The 21,573-nt window shown below is 39.5% G+C and overlaps 1 protein-coding gene and 1 non-coding gene across 2 annotated transcripts in view; one reads left to right on the top strand and one right to left on the bottom strand.

Moving 5' to 3' along the window:
• Positions 1-846: 846 nt before the first annotated feature.
• Positions 847-21,573, bottom strand: part of LOC114363052 (hemocytin-like) — a 25,620-nt gene continuing 4,893 nt past the window's right edge. The window contains exons 4-14 of the mRNA XM_028318657.1: positions 16,232-16,240; positions 10,465-10,584; positions 9,040-9,198; positions 8,252-8,398; positions 5,264-5,471; positions 4,033-4,206; positions 3,123-3,275; positions 2,123-2,287; positions 2,071-2,080; positions 1,617-1,783; positions 847-941 (exon numbers count right to left, since the gene is read on the bottom strand). Coding sequence (XP_028174458.1) covers positions 847-941; positions 1,617-1,783; positions 2,071-2,080; positions 2,123-2,287; positions 3,123-3,275; positions 4,033-4,206; positions 5,264-5,471; positions 8,252-8,398; positions 9,040-9,198; positions 10,465-10,584; positions 16,232-16,240 — 1,407 coding nt within the window. The remainder of the gene's footprint in view (positions 942-1,616; positions 1,784-2,070; positions 2,081-2,122; positions 2,288-3,122; positions 3,276-4,032; positions 4,207-5,263; positions 5,472-8,251; positions 8,399-9,039; positions 9,199-10,464; positions 10,585-16,231; positions 16,241-21,573) is intronic.
• On the top strand, positions 7,570-7,686 carry LOC114363057 (U5 spliceosomal RNA). The gene has a single exon (XR_003656749.1). It is a non-coding gene; the product is annotated as a U5 spliceosomal RNA (small nuclear RNA).

Here is a 21,573-nt window from a genome sequence, read left to right as displayed (position 1 = left end):
TTTATGTCAAAATCCACCAATCACGCAGCATTTGGACCTCGCGTCTACGTATTGCCATCTGGCGGATTTTTCAATCGTGAAAACCCCTATTACATCACCTCGCATTTTTTGCAGAACTCAAAAAGACAACTAGATCTTATTTTTTGTAAATGTTCGTCTATTTTTTACCTTTCTAACGAATTCTTGTCGTATTGAAGCTATGAGATGTAATACTATACTTTGTGAATATAATATTTGTGTCTATTCTCTTATTGTTCGACAAATTCTGATAAAAAGACTTCCATAATATATCAGCAGTATTTATTGAATATTTACAAGAATACAATTGATGTGATCAATTTACATGTGTGTATTTTTTATGTCCTTATAATTAACTTTGGCACTGGTTGTTACGTAGAGATCGTAAAATAAAGAGTAGTTTTAGGTGCGTATTACAGAACAGAGATCAAAAAGCACAGATTGAGGCCTTTGATTGGTCGAATAGACATGTTGACACCACCAATTAATTGACGTACTTTTTAAAACTGTCAAAACGAAACTCTCCCATAGATTTTGTATGTCACTACGAGCAAGTGACGTCACTATTTTGTCAACTCCAACTACTTTTTTCAATTACAATGCGACCAAAAATCGTAATTTACAGGTAATTTAAAATTAATTAAGTTTTTAAGACCAGAATGAAGTGTCTTTTTAGAAAAGTTGTGATTTCGAATTATTGGAGAATGGTGTCAAATTGTCCATTACATCTAGGTATTAGACTAATCACAGGGCATTAATGTCTTGAGATTGAATCGAGTTTCGAGCGTAGTTTTGTAATACGGCCTTTATGTATAGTTGTTGCGATGTTTAGCGCGCGCCGGCGTCGGGGATGCGCATGCGCTGATAGATCTCTGGAATGTCGTAGTCTATGGTGTCGACGCCGCCCTTCGTTGGCTTCTTGCCTGTAGTGATAATACATTTTAGATTGTAGATACTGATAAATCATGAGAAACATGTATTGTTAGCTTAAAAGGATTTTTTTTTGTTAACTTATTAGTGAAAATAAGGCTAAAACCAAATTTTACTCTTGTTCAAATATTTGTGTCATAAAAATTAATTAGTTAACTGATCAATGTATACCTACTGACCTTCGTGACATGGTTCGAGTTTCAGAGTTTGCGTATACCCACTGAACGATGGGGACTCATTCATTGAACCGGAGCCGCAACTTATTGTCCTGAAGTTGGAAATTCGTCGTACGTCGAGACGAAGCCGGAGGGGGAATAGTGGATCCCCTCGGGTCGTCCGCTAACGGACACTAGTGCAGCGCTGCCACGGGCCTCGCACAGGGACGGGTTATACAGGGTGTTAGGTAAATGGATATATGAGCCGACACTAGCCCATGTTAAAATGGGCATATAAATAGTATGGTGAAGTCAGAAATTCGATATCATCATTTTAATTTTTTTTTATTTTCATACAAAATAAATTTTATAAAACCGATTTGTATGAAAATTAAAATAATTAAAATGAAGATATCAATTTTCTGACTTCACCATACCATTTATATGCCCATGTTAACATGGGCTAGTGTCGGCTCATATACCCATTTACCTAACACCCTGTATAATACTAACCTGGCCAGCCGGAGGCGTTGGCGCCGCACGCGAGGCACCTGCAGTTGTTGGGCGAGGCCACGCGGTGCTTCTGCCGCGAGCCGTCCGCGCACGCGAGCCAGATGTCCACGGAGCCGTAGCTCGTGGCCGTGCAACACTCGCACTTGGAGTCGTGGATATTAAGCTGTCTGCATTAATATGAATAAGGGTCTTGACTTACTTGACTTATGGTCCTATGTCCCCTAGATGGGGCAGAGGGCGTCCACAACAGTCCTCCATCTCGTTCGGCCTTGAGCTTCTCGCTTGATCTCGCTCCAGGTCTTGCCGATCTTCTTCGCCTCGTCCGCTACAGTGCGCCGCCAAGTTTGCCTGGGTCGACCACGTTTGCGTTTTCCTTGGGGATTCCAACCCAGAGCCTGCTTAGGGATGTGATCGGGGTCCCTTCGGAGAGTGTGGCCAATCCAGTTCCACTTGCGGCGCTTGATCTACCCTTATTCATGACAGTGAATAAGGGTATTAGTATTTACCTGGCCAGCCGGAGGCGTTGGCGCCGCACGCGAGGCACCTGCAGCTATTGGGTGAAGCCACGCGGTGCTTCTGCCGCGAGCCGTCCGCGCACGCCAGCCAGATGTCCACGGAGCCGTAGCTCGTGGCCGTGCAACACTCGCACTTGGAATCGTGGATGCCCGTCACTGGATGATAAATGCTTAATTTAAAACAATTTATTAATGATAATGATAAATGGTTATTTTGAAACAATTTGTAGAATTATTAACACGCGATGTCACGCCTGTTAAAAACTGTATTGAGATTGACAGGAATCGGTGAGTGAGTTTCTGCTGCCACTTCTTCTCGGCACTAGTCGATAATATCGTTCCGAAGTGGTGGTAGAACGAGCTATATTTAGGACGTGTATAGTGTCCTAAAAAAGGCTTACATACTCATAGAGAAAAAATTCGCGAATAAAGTAAAATTGAACTGAAGCTCAATGAGGGCTATCGTTTTAGCGCTCACCAGTTAGCACCACTGTAGAGTAAGGTCCTGTCACTTGCTAGTAGCGAAGACAGTGGCACCAACTGGTGAGCGCTAAAGTGGTAGGAGAACTATCGCATTTGCACTCATCAAGATGGCGCCACTGTAGAGTAAGGTCCTGTCAATCGCCAGGGGTGCCAACTGTTAAGTATAAAAACGATAGCCCTCATTGGAAAGTGCTATATCACCGAGCGGGCAACACTTGTATTAATGCCTGAAATAATGATTTCCACAAATACATCCTGGCACCTCCCGCGACCTTCACCAGATCGTCAGTCCACCTAGTGGGGGACCTGCCCACGCTAAGTCTTCCAGCCCGTGGTCGCCACTCGAAAACTTTTCTGCCTCAGCGGCCATCATCTCTACGAGTTCTGATTCGATCACGCAGGGAAACTCCGAGCATAGCACGCTCCATCGCCCTTTGGGTGACCTTGAGCCTTCTTTATATACCGTTGTTATCGGCATGTCGTATATCTCCACGTCTCCGTTACTCACCGTTATTATACAGCGTGCCGGAGTCGCATGACCCGCGGCACTCGTAGAAGCCGACGAGCGGGCGGTCGTTGAAGCAGGCGCCGTGCGGTTTGAGCACCGCGCGGATGGCACCCACTGAAGCCGGGCCCGCCAGAAGGGTTGGGGTACACGTGCCTATAAACATATGCTTGTCACTGTGTGTGCATACAAATGTACAAACGTTTTTGGAAAGTGAAACCTGGCGTGAAAAAAGAAATTGTAAAAGTTTTTGTAAAAATAGACTATTTAATGTGGAGTACCTAAATAAATATTAGCAAATAAAGTAGGAGTATTGAGTTCTCCTGACGTACGCCAAAAGGCCTAAGTATACGAATGGCAAATAGAAAACATTATATTTGTTAATATCCTGTCACACAGGTTTTGTGCATCTTCACAAACATTTTGACACGTTTGTGACCGACATCACTATAAAAATACAACATGCAAGGTGTAAAAGAGATTTTCGGTGATCAGTCCAACCAATCGGCCCAGTCATTCTTAAAATATACATGTTGTTACCAGCCCTTTATGTTTTTTGATGATTAATAGTTGCCTAATATAAATAACTCACTCAGCGTCATGGGCTTCTCCTTGCAGACCTGGCAGCAGGTGTCGTTGACCAGGTCCTCGGGACTACAGTACGACACGTCTCGCATGCTGACGTCACCAGCAGGTCGTCACCGAACTTCTCGCAAGTGTACTTTACGCAGAAGAGCTACTCCGAAACGCTACTTACGTAGTTTTGGGCTTATTTGGCTCCGTCACTCATGCTGGCATTTCGTTTTGCGTGAAAGGGATGTCAACAGTCGAAACTTGATAACGTTTTTCGGAGTAACCCCGCAGTTGTCGACAGTTCCATGCTGTAGTTGCTTAGTTATAAACAATAACTTACTCAGCGCCATGGGCTTCTCCTTGCAGACCTGGCAGCAGGTGTCGTTGACCAGGTCCTCGGGGTCGCAGTCCGACACGTTGGGACACGTCTCGCGTGCTGACGTCACCAGCAGATCATCGCCGAGCTTCTCGCAAGTGTATGTTGTGCAGTTGTCGGCAGAGTACCATGTTGTGCCTGAAGAAAGGTTTAAAAAAACTTTATTATTACGAAATGCTGGGAAGGTGTTCATTTTTTTTATAATTAAGTTTTTAAATAAAAAAGAAAGTTTAGGATATGCCTAAACGACCTGTAAATTCAGTAGGTTTTCAAATCAGTGCGGAAGTTTGATAACACAATAAGTAGGTATGCTCCCATTCTAATTTGGTACAACATGTTAGTGGCAATACGAGATTTCAAATAATCTTTAGTTACGGAAGATAAAATTAAAATATCAAGGCTGTGACGTCTCTCAAACCCTCCCATAAAGTATCCTAACCTGGCTCCACCAGCTAGTCGTCTATCAAGCACTTCTCCTGCACGCAGCGGCCGCAACAGACGCCAGATGCCGGTGCGTGGTAGCCCCAACCGCGCATGCATTCACGCGAGCAAGTTTCTACACTGGTTGCGTGTGTTAACCGCCCTGTGACGTCGCTTAATCCCTCCTATAAAGTATCCTAACCTGGCTCCACCAGCTCGTCGTCCAGCAAGCACTTCTCCTGCACGCAGCGGCCGCAGCAGACGCCAGGCGGCGGCGCGTGGTAGCCCCAGCCGCGCTTGCATTCACGCGAGCACGCTTCCACACTTGCTACGTGTGTTAACCGCCCTGTGACGTCACTTAATCCCTCCTATAAAGTATCCTAACCTGGCTCCACCAGCTCGTCGTCCAGCAAGCACTTCTCCTGCACGCAGCGGCCGCAGCAGACGCCAGATGCTGGTGCGTGGTAGCCCCAGCCGCGCTTGCATTCACGCGAGCACGCTTCCACACTTGCTACATGTGTTAACCGCTCTGTGACGTCGCTTAATCCCTTCTAAAGCCCGGTCCGTGAGCACGTAGAATTTTGTCCAATGACCCCTAGCTACCCATCCTTATCGCTCGCGCGTAATTATATTGCTGTCGCGACTGTGCGACGGGCACCCGCAGTGAGTGTGCGAGCGCGATAGCAACATAATTACGCGCGAGCGATAAGGATGGGTAGCTAGGGGTCATTGGACAAAATTCTACGTGCTCACGGACTATATAAAGTATCCTAACCTGGCTCCACCAGCTCGTCGTCCAGCAAGCACTTCTCCTGCACGCAGCGGCCGCAGCAGACGCCAGACGGCGGTGCGTGGTAGCCCCAACCGCGCTTGCATTCACGCGAGCACGCTTCTACGCTGGCCGCATGTGTTAACCGCCCTGTGACGTCGCGGGAACACGTCAAGTTCTTGCACGGGTCGTCTGATGGCCAGGTCTGGCCCTCCTGTAAAGATTTAATAATAAAAAGTGGTTACTAAGCACCGGACGACATAATTAATGCTGAGCGGCCGCCTTTTTGGCACAAAAATAATTATGCGTGTATAGTTTTGTCTTTTTTTTTTTTATTTTCTTTTTGTGTCAAATAAAGTTTTTCTTATCTTAATGTATTTTAGAGTCAAGGGGGAAGGGCAGCTGACCTCTACTGAAAATTGTAAATCCTACATAAATGAGTGTTTCATTCTTAGCGTTAAGAGAATGCTACCTAAAAATGTATTTTTTCCCCACCCCCCTTTAATCAGACTGACCCCTCCCTCTTCTCAACTAGAACCTGAGTACGCCTGCCTGTGGGGTGACGTAATATAGCAACGCAGTAGTTGTGAAAAGCCTTTATCCTTTTTGGTTAAAGGGAATATTTGCTCAGCGCCATCTAGTTGCAAACCAAGCAAAACATGTAATTGTGGCAACTAGATAAATTAATAATCTAGAGGATATTAATAACACATTTAAAATTACATAAAAGATAATACAAACAAATACCATTAATTTATTAAATGTAAAAGTCTTTATATGAGTCCTAAAACTCATAATAATGTAACCAACAAACGATGACGAAAAGATTAAAATACACACGAAATAAATAAATAATAATACATAATATGTCTGCATTAGTTCTCAACCTTAAGCTAAAATTAAACAATGAGAACATAATATTAAAATTAATAACAAAAATAACAAGTACCTATTATAGCAAGTACAACAAGTATTATGTACCAGTGGCGCCACCATACGTTAAAAAATGTTTCCTATAGCCTCGCTAGATGGCGTAGCGGTCGCGCTGCCCCGCGGTGTGTGAGTATTTTTTCCGTACCTTAAAGCCCCCGAGAGACTTAGTGTCGTCACTCTGCACAGTGTTTTATTTTGGCTTAGAAGCGGACATCCCTGTTTTATTAATTCAATCGTTAGATATTACTATTATGTATACAATTGATGAAGGAACTAGTAGTTGTATTTGTTTAGTTTCGAAGAAATATTCGATTTTGTGATTTTATAAAAAAAACTGTTTTAGAAGCATATTTTCTAAAAAAATTACATTAAGTCAGAATTTTGTAAATAAATTTACCTATCACTATAACGTCTACCTTTATGTAAAAATAAATGGTTATTGCTGCAGTAATTTAGGAATTATTTAATAATTTATGATTTTCAGAAAACATTTTTTTCTCTGTTGTCCTAGAAAAATGGCAGCTAGACTTACTTTATATTGATGCATGATATAATTATCTATAATACCTGAAAATATTACTTGCCTATCCCGTGGAAGTTCGAAGATATTTTAATTTCTATGAGTTTAGAAGATTTATATGTAAATAGGGTTGTCATCTAAATATTTTTTAGTTTTTTAAATGCCGTCCGTAACAATACGGTTTTAATGCCTTTGTTAGATAACTATTGAAATTCATTGCTTTTACCATTATTAATTTGTCTGGTCGAGTTTGATAATTATAGAGTTGGCCCTGTGGCGGCTTATTGGAAATCCTATCGTTTTCGAAACATCGATATATATGTTGCAGTCAAAACTCATAATCGATCAAAACCACTTTTGACTGCAAATTTCAGTTAATAGTGGTTTTGACCGATGGCCTTAGTCAATATTACTTTTGACAAATTTTTCTAGTCGTATCATCGAACTTCCACGGGATAGGCAAGTAATATTTTCAGGTATTATAGATAATTATATCATGCATCAATATAAAGTAAGTCTAGCTGCCATTTTTCTAGGACAACAGAGAAAAAAATGTTTTCTGAAAATCATAAATTATTAAATAATTCCTAAATTACTGCAGCAATAACCATTGATTTTTACATAAAGGTAGACGTTATAGTGATAGGTAAATTTATTTACAAAATTCTGACTTAATGTAATTTTTTTAGAAAATATGCTTCTAAAACAGTTTTTTTTATAAAATCACAAAATCGAATATTTCTTCGAAACTAAACAAATACAACTACTAGTTCCTTCATCAATTGTATACATAATAGTAATATCTAACGATTGAATTAATAAAACAGGGATGTCCGCTTCTAAGGCAAAATAAAAGACTGTGCTCTGGTTTCCCTTCAATACGAATAAATCTTTCGCCTTTTACTAAAGATTTCCGTGGAGGGGAACACTCAAATGAGTCTAACTCTATTTTTGACACCTTGCCTCGTGCAAGGTATAGAATTTACAAACAGATTAGGTTCTCCCAAGCGTTCATACGGGGAGAGCTTATTATCCACGAACTTTTATTACCTCTTGCTAGTACGAAATCATTTACCGAGTTATCTTTGGCCAGCAGTTTACAATAAAAGTAATTAGGATAAAGGCGGACCTCCTGTATTTTTTCAAAACATAAAATGTGGGCGTGGCCTGTTTTGTGTATAAAAAAAAACATGTTTACAGCGACAATTTGCTTGTAATAGCGCAGTTACACTATGCGGGAAATTGATCGAGACAGAGAGAGTAAACACGCATTTCAGCTAATTTCGCCGTGGGTCACCCATATTGTGTGATTGTGTGCCTAAGTATTTGCTATTCTGTTCGATCAATTTCCCGCAGTGTACCTGCGCCATAACATTTTGTCTGGCCCAATAAATCAATTCCTCATACTTGATGCACATGACAATCTGTTCCATCTTGGGTAATACTAAAAAAAGCGTAAAAAATATTTTTTACATATGACAAAAATACACAGGGGATATCCATTAAAAAAAGGTAAATTAGTCGTAAAATAAGTTCCGTACCTGGTAGATCTTGTTCCCAACTCGGCAGGCCACTGGTTCCTGTTTCTTGCAGCACTGTCCGGGCGGGATGTCTTCATTCAGTACGAACTGCTTGCGGACGGCTTCCGGGACATCGGGGCAAGACTCGTTGGAGCTTTGCACTTGGAGCTGCGAATAGAAGGAAATATTGAAGAAAACGTTACCAAAATAATAGGGTTTTTGTACTCGAACAGTCATTTGTGAATTTATAGAAAGGTTTTTGGTAAAAAATGTAAGGTAATGTTGACAAATATATTATTGGACCATAATCAAAGGTGGGGGGAGTGAGTAAGAGCTAAAATGTGGGTACAAAAGGTATTGAAGTTAAAATTTGGCACACTTTGATTAAAGCACATTGAAGAACATTTCTAACCAAGTTGGAATAAAATTACGCGCTTTCCGTGTGCGCCGCACAGCCGTAGCGTCAAACTTTAACACGTATTGTGTATTGTGCAGCACAGAAGATGGATCTCGATATCGCTTAGAAAGCTGGTGCGGGCACTCGTAGCCAATGTGTTAATGCTTTTAATGGGTATAGCTAGAACTATTATTTATTGACGATTGTCATCTTTGACGTTCTTGTGCCAAAATACATGTCAAAAATTAATAAATATTTTTGATTTGATTTGAAACAGAAAATCTTTATATGACACGAAAATACAAATGATAAAAAAAATCTTTGTTTGAATTTCAGGATAACGAAATAAATTCAAAAAGTATAATGTAATAGTAAGCAAATAAATTGCTACTATATTCTTAAGGTTACTCACAGTCCCGTTAAGGTCGACGCAGGTATAGTTGGCGCAGAAGTCCTTCGAGGTCCAGCGTTCGCCGATGACGTGTTCTTTTCCATCCACAACACAGGCCACGGGCTTGCACTTGCCGCAGCACTGCTTTGATGAAGCTTCCGCTGGGAAGTACTTCCAGCCCTAGAAGACAGACGCATCTTATGGATTGTAATAGGTAGTATTTTTTCTAAATAAATGGTATTCTATGTACGTAACTCTATTAAATAAATAAATTGTGCAACAAAAATGTACAGTCAGACAATTTTAACTTCGAACTCCTCCTATGTTCTTCTGATTAATTTCGTTGCGGATCCAATGACAGTTTAACTTTCCACCGGGACAAACTTGACCTTCACTGGTTGGGTTATTGGCGGTCAAGCTGTAGATCCTGGCTACACAGGAGTTGCAGCGGTGGGAAAGAGAGGTGGGAATAGTCCCGTAGTCAGACAATTTTATAAAATAACAAACAATGAAACGTCCCAAACTGCTTAATTAAATAGTTTGGGACGTTTGATTGTTTGTTATTTCACTAATAAGAAATAACAATATAAATAAATATCCTTAGACATTTTATACTGCGCTTCTAGTCCCAAACTAAGCAAAGCTTGTACTATGGGTACTAGACAACAGATATAAACATACTTAAATACTTTTTTTTTTGTAAATACATACTTATTATACATAGAAAACACCCAGTCCAATACAAATAAATATGTTCATGCACACAAATGTTTGTACTGTGCGGGAATCGAACCCGCTACCTCCGGAATAGTAGTCCGTTTCGAACCACTACACCAAACGGCCGACTAATAAATGTTATGTCATCTTATTATTTCGTCATGTGGATTGTAACAAGTGCGTCAAAACTATAGTTCCAAAATACTGAACTGTCCTATGCATGACATTGACAGTGGGGCGCCACCGTCTATACCGGATCGCTGGTTCCGATTTTTGCCATGTTGGAAACCATATAGTTGAACGATGGTAGCGCCCCCCTGTCATCGAGTTTGGTGGGACAGTTCAGCGTGGGTCATCTATAATGAGTTATGACGGGCATTATTTTTTTCAGAAACACATTGGTCCAAAATTATCATTCATCATTAAAACTGTACAGAGTCAGACCGGCTCAATGCATTTACATGTAGCTACTAAGCAGTGTTTTCATTTTTTAATTTTATTTGTATCCGAGGAAAGAAAAAAAAATCAATTAAAAACACACTAAGGGCCGATTTTTCAATCGTCCGATAACTTTTAACTGAAGAATAACCTTGTCATTTTGACATATTTCCCATACAAATACTGTCAATGTGCCAAACTTATTCTTCAGATAAAAGTTATCCGACGATTGAAAAATCAGCCCTAAAAATAATAAATAAATCTGCCAAATTTCCAAGTGCTACTACTGACCGGCTGGCAGTTGGTCTCGCAGGTCTTGACGGTGGTGAGCTTCTCCAGCTTGCCGTCGCCCGCCTCGCTGCACGAGTACGATTCGCACACGTCGTAAGGGGAGGTCCAGTTCTCGCCCACCTGTTGCAAAATGAACGTTAATGATTTAGTCATTAAGTCTAAAATGCAGAAGCATGACTCGCACACGTCGTATAGGGACGTCTATTTCTCGCCCACCTGTTGCAGAATGAACTTTAATGATAATTAAGTTTGCAATGCAGAAGCATGACTGTGTGATTGAAAATAAAATAAAAAATGCATTTTTTTCAGACATGACAGTCAATAAAATCTAACTTAACATTACATCCAAAGAATTAGCCAGACGGGTTGGGGAGGCCAGACGTTCGCATATTTGTTTCTTTTTACGATATCCACAGAAATAGTGCGAATGTTACTATTTTGATACTGCAATATATTCACTATTTTAGTTGATAAATGATAACTTTATATTATTCGGCATGTGACGATGCACAGCATCTGGTGAGAGATGCGTCTACTTCCGGTGTAGTTTTTAACCATTTTATACCTTAAATGACGTCATTTCCGCAATTATTTAATAGGAATTGATTTGACTTACTTCCGTTTGCCGCCATTTTAGTCACCTGGGGGCGAGCTTGCTCGGAGTTCTTCATAGCGTCTTTAACTTCCAAACTAGCAACATCGTAAGCAGAAACTCTGCTCAGTTTTTTACTGAAATAATTTATTTCTCAACGTTCTTATACTAAGTTTAAAATTAAAAAGTACGATTGACCNTTTTACAGTAACATATACACAGAATTGACAATTTCGAAAAAAAATCTAGCCCTTTGCCTACAAATGGACACGATATCGATTTATTATTGAATTATTACGACACCGCACGCAATGAGAAACATTCGAATACCGTTTTTATCGTCCCTGTCTATCTATTATTATTTATCCGTAACATTTTTGTGGGGCATAGAAAATAAACTGTATGAGACGGGTTGACTGGCCGAATGAGTATGTTTTTGTGACTTTAATATTTAGGGAATTTAAGGATATGCCAAATGACATGTTATTAGATATTAAATAGCTGTTTATTGTGCTAAGATCTACGTTTTATGGAAGAGCAGTCGCCCGGCAAGCGGAAGGTCGTGGGTTCAATTCCCGCCTTAGGCAGTTCGATTTTTTCAAGTTATTTATAATTTTCAAATTAGTTTGAGATGCGACTCTTAACGCTAAAAAAAAATTGATAACTATGTAAAAGAGCTGTTTAATCTTAACTGACAGTTAAATATTTGCAACAATATTTCTGTTAGATGTAGGGTAGGTATACTTAACATTGATGAAACAAACGCTGGCTGTAACAGCGTATTACACTTGAAAATTTCGACGGGTTCATCCTGTGTCTAAGTAGCTCAGTTGGAAGAGCAGTCGCCCGGCAAGCGGAAGGTCGTGGGTTCAATTCCCGCCTTAGGCAGTTCGATTTTTTCAAGTTATTTATAATTTTCAAATACGTTTTATAGGTCTTGCGCTGAACTCCGCCAGTGCTTGAGTTATGGGAGCGGCACGGGAGGGGTGACATTTGCATATTGTTAAAAAATAAATAATAATAAATATCGTTGAACATTTTACACTGCGCCGCCCCCACACTAAGCAAAGCTTGTACTATGAGTACTATACAACGGATATAAACATACTTAAATACTTTTTTTTTTAAAATAAATACATATTATACATAGAAAACACCTAGACCCGTCACAGAAATTAAAATTCACCATTTCAATTTCTGCCCGGCAGGGAATCGAACCCGGGACCTCTCGGCACAGTAGTCCGTTCTGAACCACTACACCAAACGGCCGACAAATTGTAATGTGACAGAGAATATCAATCTGTAGGAATTCTGAAGTCTCGCTGACGTTTGACGTTACAAAAACGTGGCTTAAACCTTAATTTCAGCACGTAATGCGTATCATCTTTAGGAATTTAATCAAAAGTTTGACCTGTCTTTAGTTCGAGATTACTTAGAGCCAGACATTAATCTGGTTATAACAGCCAAGTTTGGCAAAGTAACAAGTCTAAAGCTATAAAAAACTAACAACATCAAATAGCTAGAATTCAGAACAAAGTCCATACCCCTAATTTTGCTCCTGAAACTTTGGCGCAAGAGTTTTAAAAATAAGCCATTTCCTTCATACATGATTTTACTTTTTGGCAGCAGGCTTGCAATATAACCAGTGGCTGCATCGGACTCAAATAAACTAAAGAAGTAATCCCGATTCACAAACCACTGCGGATTCCATAATATTATTGCTAGAATTTCAATAATATACCACTGAAATATCTGGCTCGCTTGCAAGTCTGTTTAATGCGGTAGTTGAATTATACTAATGTTCGTACAACAGAAAATGCTGGACCGATCTAGACTCTGTTAATGTTTGCAAAGTTAGGTGATATTATACATTGTTATCTTTGAAGTTTAGTATACTTATTAACAAAAGATTCAACTTACTTTGTACTGTGAAGCTTTTGCCCACGGCTTCGCCCCCGTGAAGTTAAATATGTCATAGATCATTACAGATTATAGCTTATGTTATTCTGATGTATAAAAAAATATATTGTAAAGTTTCATCAAAATCCGTTCAGTAGTTTTTGTGTGAAAGAGTTGTCACTCTTTCACACACATCATGGAAACTTTCGCATTTATAATATTAGTACGAAGTAGGATATTTCAATCTAGTTTTATGCGTATATTTTATAACCACAAGTCGTGGAAAGTTACATAAATAATGTATTCAACACCTTAACCATTCAGAAGCCAGCGGAAACCTTCAAAACGGCATTCCTAATGGACGAGATGAGGTTAAATAAAAATAGTAGGGAAAAACTTGATAAAGGTTCCAAGGGTTGGCCCTTATAAACGCGAGATCAAAAGAAAAACTGTCCATCCGAACAAACTTGCAGGAAAGGTCTAAACTTATAAAGAATTCGACGTCCGGACAAATTGTATTAAGTTTCGTGAGCGAGTAAAAATATATTATGTTAGCTCCATGTGTAACGTCAGCTTTGAATGTGTTAAATGTAATTTTGAATAGGATAAGTAGCAATAATATTAAGTTTGTTTATTTTTATCTGACGCTAAAAGAAGACTCGGATAGCGGGAGATTTTTACGATTTTAAGCAGTCGCCCTTGGACTGACGTAAGGGAGACTGGGTACGATTGTAACAGGGTACGGATGTAACGACTCGACTGTAGCTCGGTAGTTGAGCGGTACAAAGGGAAGGGTGACAAGACAAGTAAAACTGTATGGACTTGTCGCCCGCATGTCTTCCCCTTGTACCCCTTACCTACTAAGTATTGTTCGGTAACATTCCAGTTGTTCCAACTGTACCCTGCTACAACCGTACCCCGTCTACCCTACGCCAGGCCTGGCTCACTCCGCGCGGTACATCCGATAATTACCTACAGCGAAGCGCCCCGCCGGTGGGTATTCTATCAGTCGAGTGTCACGCGCGCGCCCGTCAGGGCGCTGGCGTGCGTTGTAGTATGATTATAATTCTATGATCGAAGTATTATTTAAAAATGGACATAAAGAGAAAGAAATATTGTGCGGCGTTCGGGTGCTTAAATTCGAAAAGAAATCTACCGGATTTATATTTTTTTTCGCTTCCCAAAGATGCTGAAAGGTATGTTGGCCATGTAGGTAATCAATAATTCTTAGGATAGTATAGGAACCTAACCTACTATGACTACTGCTCAGAATGAGTTCGTTCGTTTCAGCCAAATGACGTCCACTGCTGGACAAAGGCCTCTCCCAAGGTTTTCCATAATGAATGCCTACCTTTATACGTAGTTACGTTCGTTCGTTCGTTTTAGCCGAAAGACGTCCACTGCTGGACAAAGGCGTAGTTACGAACCTCATTACAAATAAGTAGATTAATTATTTTTTCACTAGACAGCAACCCTAACAGTGTAAGAAGAGTTCAGAGGCACGCGATAGAAAGAGACAAAACTTGTAGGTGAATAAAATTGTAGGTACGTAGTGCTGTGCGAGCTGAATTCCACTGTATCGCGTCGTAGCAAGACTCGCATTTATTTAAATCGTCTTGCGGAGTAATCCTTCTGTACCTGTACTATTACTTATTCTGTGTCTACGCCTTCGACGTAGATGTCGCTTTTATTTCAGGACAAAAGAAGTCATTGATGCTTGTATAGTAGTTTCCAAAATTCAGCGAAGAAAATAGTATGTTTAAACTCTCTGAACCTTGTCATAATGGCGGTGAGTCGTCTGTTATTATTGAGGTTATTCTGCCTACATTAGGACAACAGACAGGTTCGCAGACCAGCAAAATGTTTACATCTTAATGAAGTTTCAAAGGCATTCGAGAGCAATTTGCGATGTAATTCGCAGGTCATTGTACTTATTGACTTTGAGTCAGATGTTATAACTTGAATTAATTTTTAATTAGTGACTTCAGACACATTTTGTAGTTCAGATAATGACCGATGGATTGTAGCGCTGTTATTGTAGCAGAATACAAATAAAGACAATTTATACGTCTTTCACATGATATTTGGTTGGACAGAGGAAGCGAGAGAGAGAAATAGAGAGACAAAGATAAATCAAGTCTTAAAATACCTACTTATTTCATAGTAACAGTATCGTAAATTTTGGGGTGACACTGTGTAGGTTTGTTGTCGACACGAAAAGAAGTATCATAAATGAGTTTGACCTGTAGGTACTTAAAATTAAAGGATCGAATTATACCCATTATAACATTGTAACCTACTTACTTCTTTTTAGAACCTGATATAAAATATTACTAACTACCAAACTTCTATAACTAGCCCAGCTCTAAAATGAAATGGAATCGATAACCACAAAGTGGCGATTATTCTCGTTTCCTTTAATATTTTATCTGCACCCACTTACTGGGAACTGTGAGGCCTCATTTGCGTATCTTCCGAGGATTTTTTTAGATCTCTTTAAATTTATTGGATTTCAACGGCTCCATTTCAAGGGAGATTAAGGGGATCGAGTACGCGTACGTTTTTGTACGAGTAGAGTTTTAACGAGATCCTCTTGTCAGAGATCTTTGCTTGCTTAATTACTTTTTAATAATTAAGCCACGTTTTCACTAGGGGACATGTCGCGGAGATAAGTCGTCCGACATTTACGTAGCTTGTGTCTGCAACTTTGTCCTTCGATATATGACTTGTTCACACTAGCCAGTAGGTAGCAGAGCAAATACAAATGAGTAGGTCATCTTCATAGAAACGCAAGGGCACGGTTTGTATGCACGCACACACTGACAAAATTCGGCGCAACCACGACTGGCTCCCCGCTAAATTTTGTCAGTGTGTGCGTGCGCGCCGCATACGTGTTGGCGCGCTCACGTACAAACCGCGCCCTTGCGTTTCTATGAAGATGACCTACTCATTTGTATTTACTCTGCCAATAGTGAACAGTATGTCGCCCGAGGACCGACACAAAGCGACACGCGTCCTCACTACTCAAAGGCTGTCGGGCGACAAGTCTCGCGACCCGTAGATGTCGCAAGCGACGTCGGGCGACATCGCGCGGGACACGTGAATTTCGTGTCGGGCGACAGGGTCGCGGGACAAATGTCTCCTAGTGAAAACGCGGCTTCACTCTTAATGTGCCCTGCACTTGCCACTTCAGCTTGCTAATCCGTCGGGCTATGTCGGCGACTTTATTTCGTTTACGGATCTCCTCGTTTCTGATTCGATCTTGTAAAGAAATACCGAGTATAGCTTTCTCCATTGCACACTTTTCAACATTGAGCTTTTTTTAAAAAGACTATAAATATGAGGCATATGAGGGGCCACGGCCACGGCCACAAGGCCGATGGTAGTACGTACGTTATAGTAGGTCACGTATCGGAAAGCCCAACATGGTGGACAGACGACCTCTAAAGGTAGCCGAAAAGTGCTGGATGCAGGCTGCTATCAACCGGTCAATATGAAAATCATTGAGGGAAGCATCAGAATTCGGGTATTTATTTTGTTTTCATTGCTAAGTACTTTTTTAGTAAACATAAACACGTTTTCCAGAGTTAAAAGTATTACGAAAGGCATAAGTATATAAAAATAGGTTTTTCAAACGAAATACTCGTCTCTGAATTTCTGACGAATGTTTCTACGAAACATTAAATATGAGCAACAAATAAAACTCGATCCAACAATGTAAATAGCTTATTATTTTTTTTCTTTTTAGCGAGAAAATGTCAAAATGACGGCTGATTTTGTCAAAAAATATTTGTTTTATTTTTAAACTTTACTCCATTTGAAAAACAATCTCTACTTTTCACGGACTTCTCAGTGGAAAATTGAAACGTTATGTTAAGCAGGTTTGTTTTTATTAATTCTATTGATTTGTGTTTTGTGAATAAAAATGCGATAGTCCTACCGCTTTAGCGCTCACCAGCGGGCGCTACTGTCTTTTGTCCATGCGACAACGTGAATGACAGTTCACGCGACCTGTCATTTCCCTATGATCGCGCCGGCAATGGCGATCTGCACGCGTTGGTGTGGTTGAAACTTTAGCCATAAGCAAGTGACAGGACTTTACTTACCAGAGTGGCGGTAATTGGCGACAGCAATTAATAAGGACAACCTCGTCTAATAATAAATAAATAATAATAATACTTAAATAAATCTTTGGACAATTTTACACAGCGCCAGCTAGCCCCAAAGTAAGCAACTTAATGCTTGTGTTATGGGTGCTAGCTTGACGTATACACTACTTATATACTTTTTTTTTTAATACCTACATATTATACATAGTAACACCCAGACCCGTCAGAAATTAAAATTCATCATTTCAATTTCTGCCCGGCCGGGAATCGAACCCGGGACCTCTCGGCATAGTAGTCCGTTCTGAACCACTACACCAAACGGCCGACATATATAATATACTCAAGAATGATTATCTACAAGCCCCACGAAGCTGTGGCGACATCTGTCAACAGATGGCGGTGACACCTACCTTATCAAGTCACACGCTACCGCGCCTATAAACCTACTTCGCGATGACAGAGTTCTCTGCCTAAGTAGGTATTATATAGAAAACCGAGATGGTTTACAACTGGACCTTGGTCCCCGAGCACAGCATAATATGATCCTCACTTTCCACAAAGCTATACAGAAAAAAATTTGCCAAGTGCGTGTCTTGTCACGCGCAGTGTAGGGTTTCGTAGTTGTCCGTCGTTAACACAATATGCAGGTGACCCGGTTTTGGCCATTTTAAGAATTTTTTAGACTTTGAGGCTATATCATTTTACAGTTTTTGTTATCACGGACTTATTTCTTGTAAAAAGTGATTAAATATATTTAGATCTAGCCTAAGGATACATTTTTTTTCATAATAATTCCATGGAAAAATAATCCTGTAGAAAAGAAAATGAAATGGGAATTTGTGCCATTTTTGGCCAGCTTTACCCCATTTCTGGCCACAGTCATGTGCCAGTTCTGGCCATCAAAATTCATCAAAAAAAAACAGAAACTACCCGACGGATTTTAACGAAACTTGGTACAATTATTTTTCATACTCCTGGGCAGGTTATAGTATACTTAGGAATTCCCACGGGAACGGGAATTCGCGGGAAAATCCTTTTGTATGAAAAATCTAAACCGCTTAAGTTAGACGCTTGAAATTTTGCATGTAGGTACCTTAGTAAAGCTTAGTTACAACAGGATATTGCAAAACTCCCACGGGAACGGGAGTTAGCGGGAAAAAACATTTGTACGAGAAAATCTAAACCGCTTAAGATAGGTGAAGGGGGTAAAACGGGATCCACGCGTACGAAGTCGTGAGCGGCCGCTAGTATGAAATATAATATCTCAGAATCGAATTGAAATTACAATTAAGGAGATCAACATTAACCTATAGTATAAGTTTATTCGGTTAGTACTGGAACAATTTTCTTTTCACAACACCGATTTTTTTAGTATTTGGTTTCGATGGAGGCATTATAATCGTAACTCTGAAAATGAATCGATTACTTATATCAAAATAGCTAAGTAATTAAATTGAAAAATCACGATAAAAACTAAATGGCCAAAAGTGGGTTTCTTCGTGCACCACTTTTGGCCAGTCATGTGGCCAAAGATGGAAAAATTCATTCATTCTGGCTCCATTAGTGGCCACCTCTCATAAACCCACTTAATAAACAAATAGCGATAAAATATCATTAGTACCACTTAGACAGTGTATTCTTTATTAAGGATTAACATAAACATTTAAATAAAAAAGAAGGATTTAGAAAATAATGATTGTTTACTCACCCACTCGCCTTAGCCTTTTTGCTAAGACTTAAAACAATTAACGCTTCTCAAAAAGTAATGACTTGTTGGATTGAAGTGAAGCTTGACACTTCAAAGCTGTTAACGCTATCAGTGTTGCTAATATTAGATATTTTTATTCCCGTAAACCATAGAGTAATATATTAGTCTTTGCCTTAGTTATAACGATTTGAAGTTCTAAATGGCCACAAAGGGGTCGGTGGCCACAACCGGGTCACTTGCCCTATTTCAGAAGCAAGCAATTACTTCATCTAAAGTAACTTTTAATATTTTATTCTAAGGATTTTTTATTAGTTAAGAAATTTTATAAAACCTGAGTTAAATTACTATTACTCTTAAACTAACTGATCTATTTTAACCGCTATAGTTTTCCTTGAAAGTTCATGAAAAGCAGTACTTATTATGATTTTTTCCAGATTTTTCAAGTCAACAGTTTAGTTTTTTTTTTCAAAATATTATTTTACCGTTTTGTCGGCGTGATTAATATAGGTACATAAGTACCTCCACAAAATTACAGCTCTCTAGCTGAGTGCCAATAGTTTCCAAGCAAAACCTCGGACAGACAGACATATATATCGAAACTATAAGGGTTCCTATAAGGACTACGGAACCCTAAAAAAATAGTTAACTCGTATTAAATACTACATTATTGATCAGAACTAAATCCAAAGACATTCTTCTATTTTGATACGGATTTTTTAAGCTCTTGTGAGTCTATTACCGCACCTGATACTTTAAGTACAGATTCCAATAACGTATTGGGTTCCCCATTCGGCTGTCTGACGTAGGTTCAATGGGCCGGGGTTTGACTGAGAGCGGTATTAGATTACTTTTAATTTATTAGTACGAAGGTTTGAATGACGGTAACTGAGAAAATCTATTACTAATTGGGTAGTTCAATCAAGAAACTTGATATATTCAATTAGTACGGTAGTAGGTACCTAGATGCTTTGAAATTTGAAATAGATCAGAGGTACTAAATAGGTACCAAATTATTTTGTAACCTGTCAAAAAAGATTTTAATATTATCATGTTTTGACTGGTTGCAAAGGAATTTGTTAGTATTTTAATTACATTATTAGAAGAGACGAAAATTAATTGTCAAATAATTTTAGAACGAGTGCCCTTTAATTGTGTTGATTGCAAAAACAAATATTATAATAGCAAATGTCTAAAGATTGAAACAAAATTTACATTACTCAGTCAAAGGGAATAATTTCATCGGTTGTAATTTATTCAGGGTTGTGTCATTGCACTGTATTAGAATCTCTAATGTTGTAGATTAGAATATACGAAGATGAGTTTAAGTAATATTGTAATTTTTTTAGGAAATTTCAAACCATAAAAGGTAATTTCTTGGTCCTTTTATACAGGGTGAAATTGCAAACAGTTATTGCCAAAAAGTTTTGATAAACTCTATAGAACAATTAATAAGTAACAACATGACTTTATCGTAATTATTTTTAAACGTTGTATTTTTCGAGAAAAAAGTATTGAAAGTGTAATTCGCGGATGCCCATATCTTAGGTTTTAAATGCATTTTCAAAAAAGCCACAAGTATAATTTACTTTGTTTCATAGAAAAATACGCGCATACACACTGTTAACCGCAAAGCTTAGTAGACATTGTGGTGCGCGAAAATATATTATATTTTGAAACCGCGCATAGAGGATAAAATCATTAAATGTTACTGATTCTGTCGGTCGCTCCTAAAAATTGGGCAACTGTTTGGAAAGTCACCCTGTATTTTATCGCAGTCAAGCCCCAGCTCTTTGGGAATGTAGTGAGTTTTAAGAGGGCCCCTCCCTCTTGAAGGGAAAGAATATCAAACTGACAATCTTAAGCAGCCAGCTGAATAGCTTTATCGAAGTGGATTGACGGTGAATGACATCTGATACGTAAATAGACGTGTAGTATAGATAAGCACATCAAGCTTAACGCTATGGGGTCTTAGGACCCTCGCCCACGGTGACTTTTTATAGTGATGCTTTTCATAAACGAGTGACAGCATCGCTACTATTATAATAACGTGCATTAGTTGCAATTTGGAAGGGGCCGCGTATCGGAAAACGCAGCTTGGGGAGTCTACCCTCAAGGTGGACCGACGTCATCATAAAGGTAGCAGGAAGGCGCTGGACGCAGGCCGCTAATAACCGAGCATTGGGGAAGGTCTATGTTCAGCAGTGGACGTCCTATGGCTGAAATGATGATGATGATGAGTCGCATTTAATTTTGCAACGCGTTACAGAACAGTCGAACTTGTTTCAAGTCCGCCTGGCTTATAGCTACCACAATCTTACCCAAGTCTGTCATCGTAACAACAATGTACACAGCAGTAAGATAGGTAGTTGAGGACTACGGGTGTAGATTGCTTCTACCTTCAGGCCGATCATCACTCTACATCAGGCAAGATGCAGGCCAATAGCTAACTCGTTTTTATTTAAAAAAAAGTACTTCAAGCGCTATCTGATAGATGAAAGATATTCATTGCTCGACGCAGTTCCTCACGGGACATGGAAACTTTAAACATAAACTTCACGAATTCAAACTAGTTCCGTCTCCTTTTTGCGAGTGTTCCACTGATGATGTCAGTCATGAGCAGTCTGCCCATCATATCTTGTGGGAGTGTGATCTTTGGAAACATGAACGTGATATAATGCTTTATTCAATACAACATACATCTGTTTCCGCAATTTATTACACCGATCTTGTCGCGACAAGGAAAATTTTCCGTGCTTTTAAGCGATTTTGTGAAAAATATTATTGGCAGGTAGTTGCTAATT

This window comes from Ostrinia furnacalis, unplaced genomic scaffold (genome assembly GCF_004193835.3).
Source record: "Ostrinia furnacalis isolate ACB-3 unplaced genomic scaffold, ASM419383v2 OfSCF6946, whole genome shotgun sequence".
NCBI classification, from domain to species: domain Eukaryota; kingdom Metazoa; phylum Arthropoda; class Insecta; order Lepidoptera; family Crambidae; genus Ostrinia; species Ostrinia furnacalis.
Note: the sequence above shows the minus strand (reverse complement) of the source record. Positions and strands in the feature narration are given on the sequence as shown.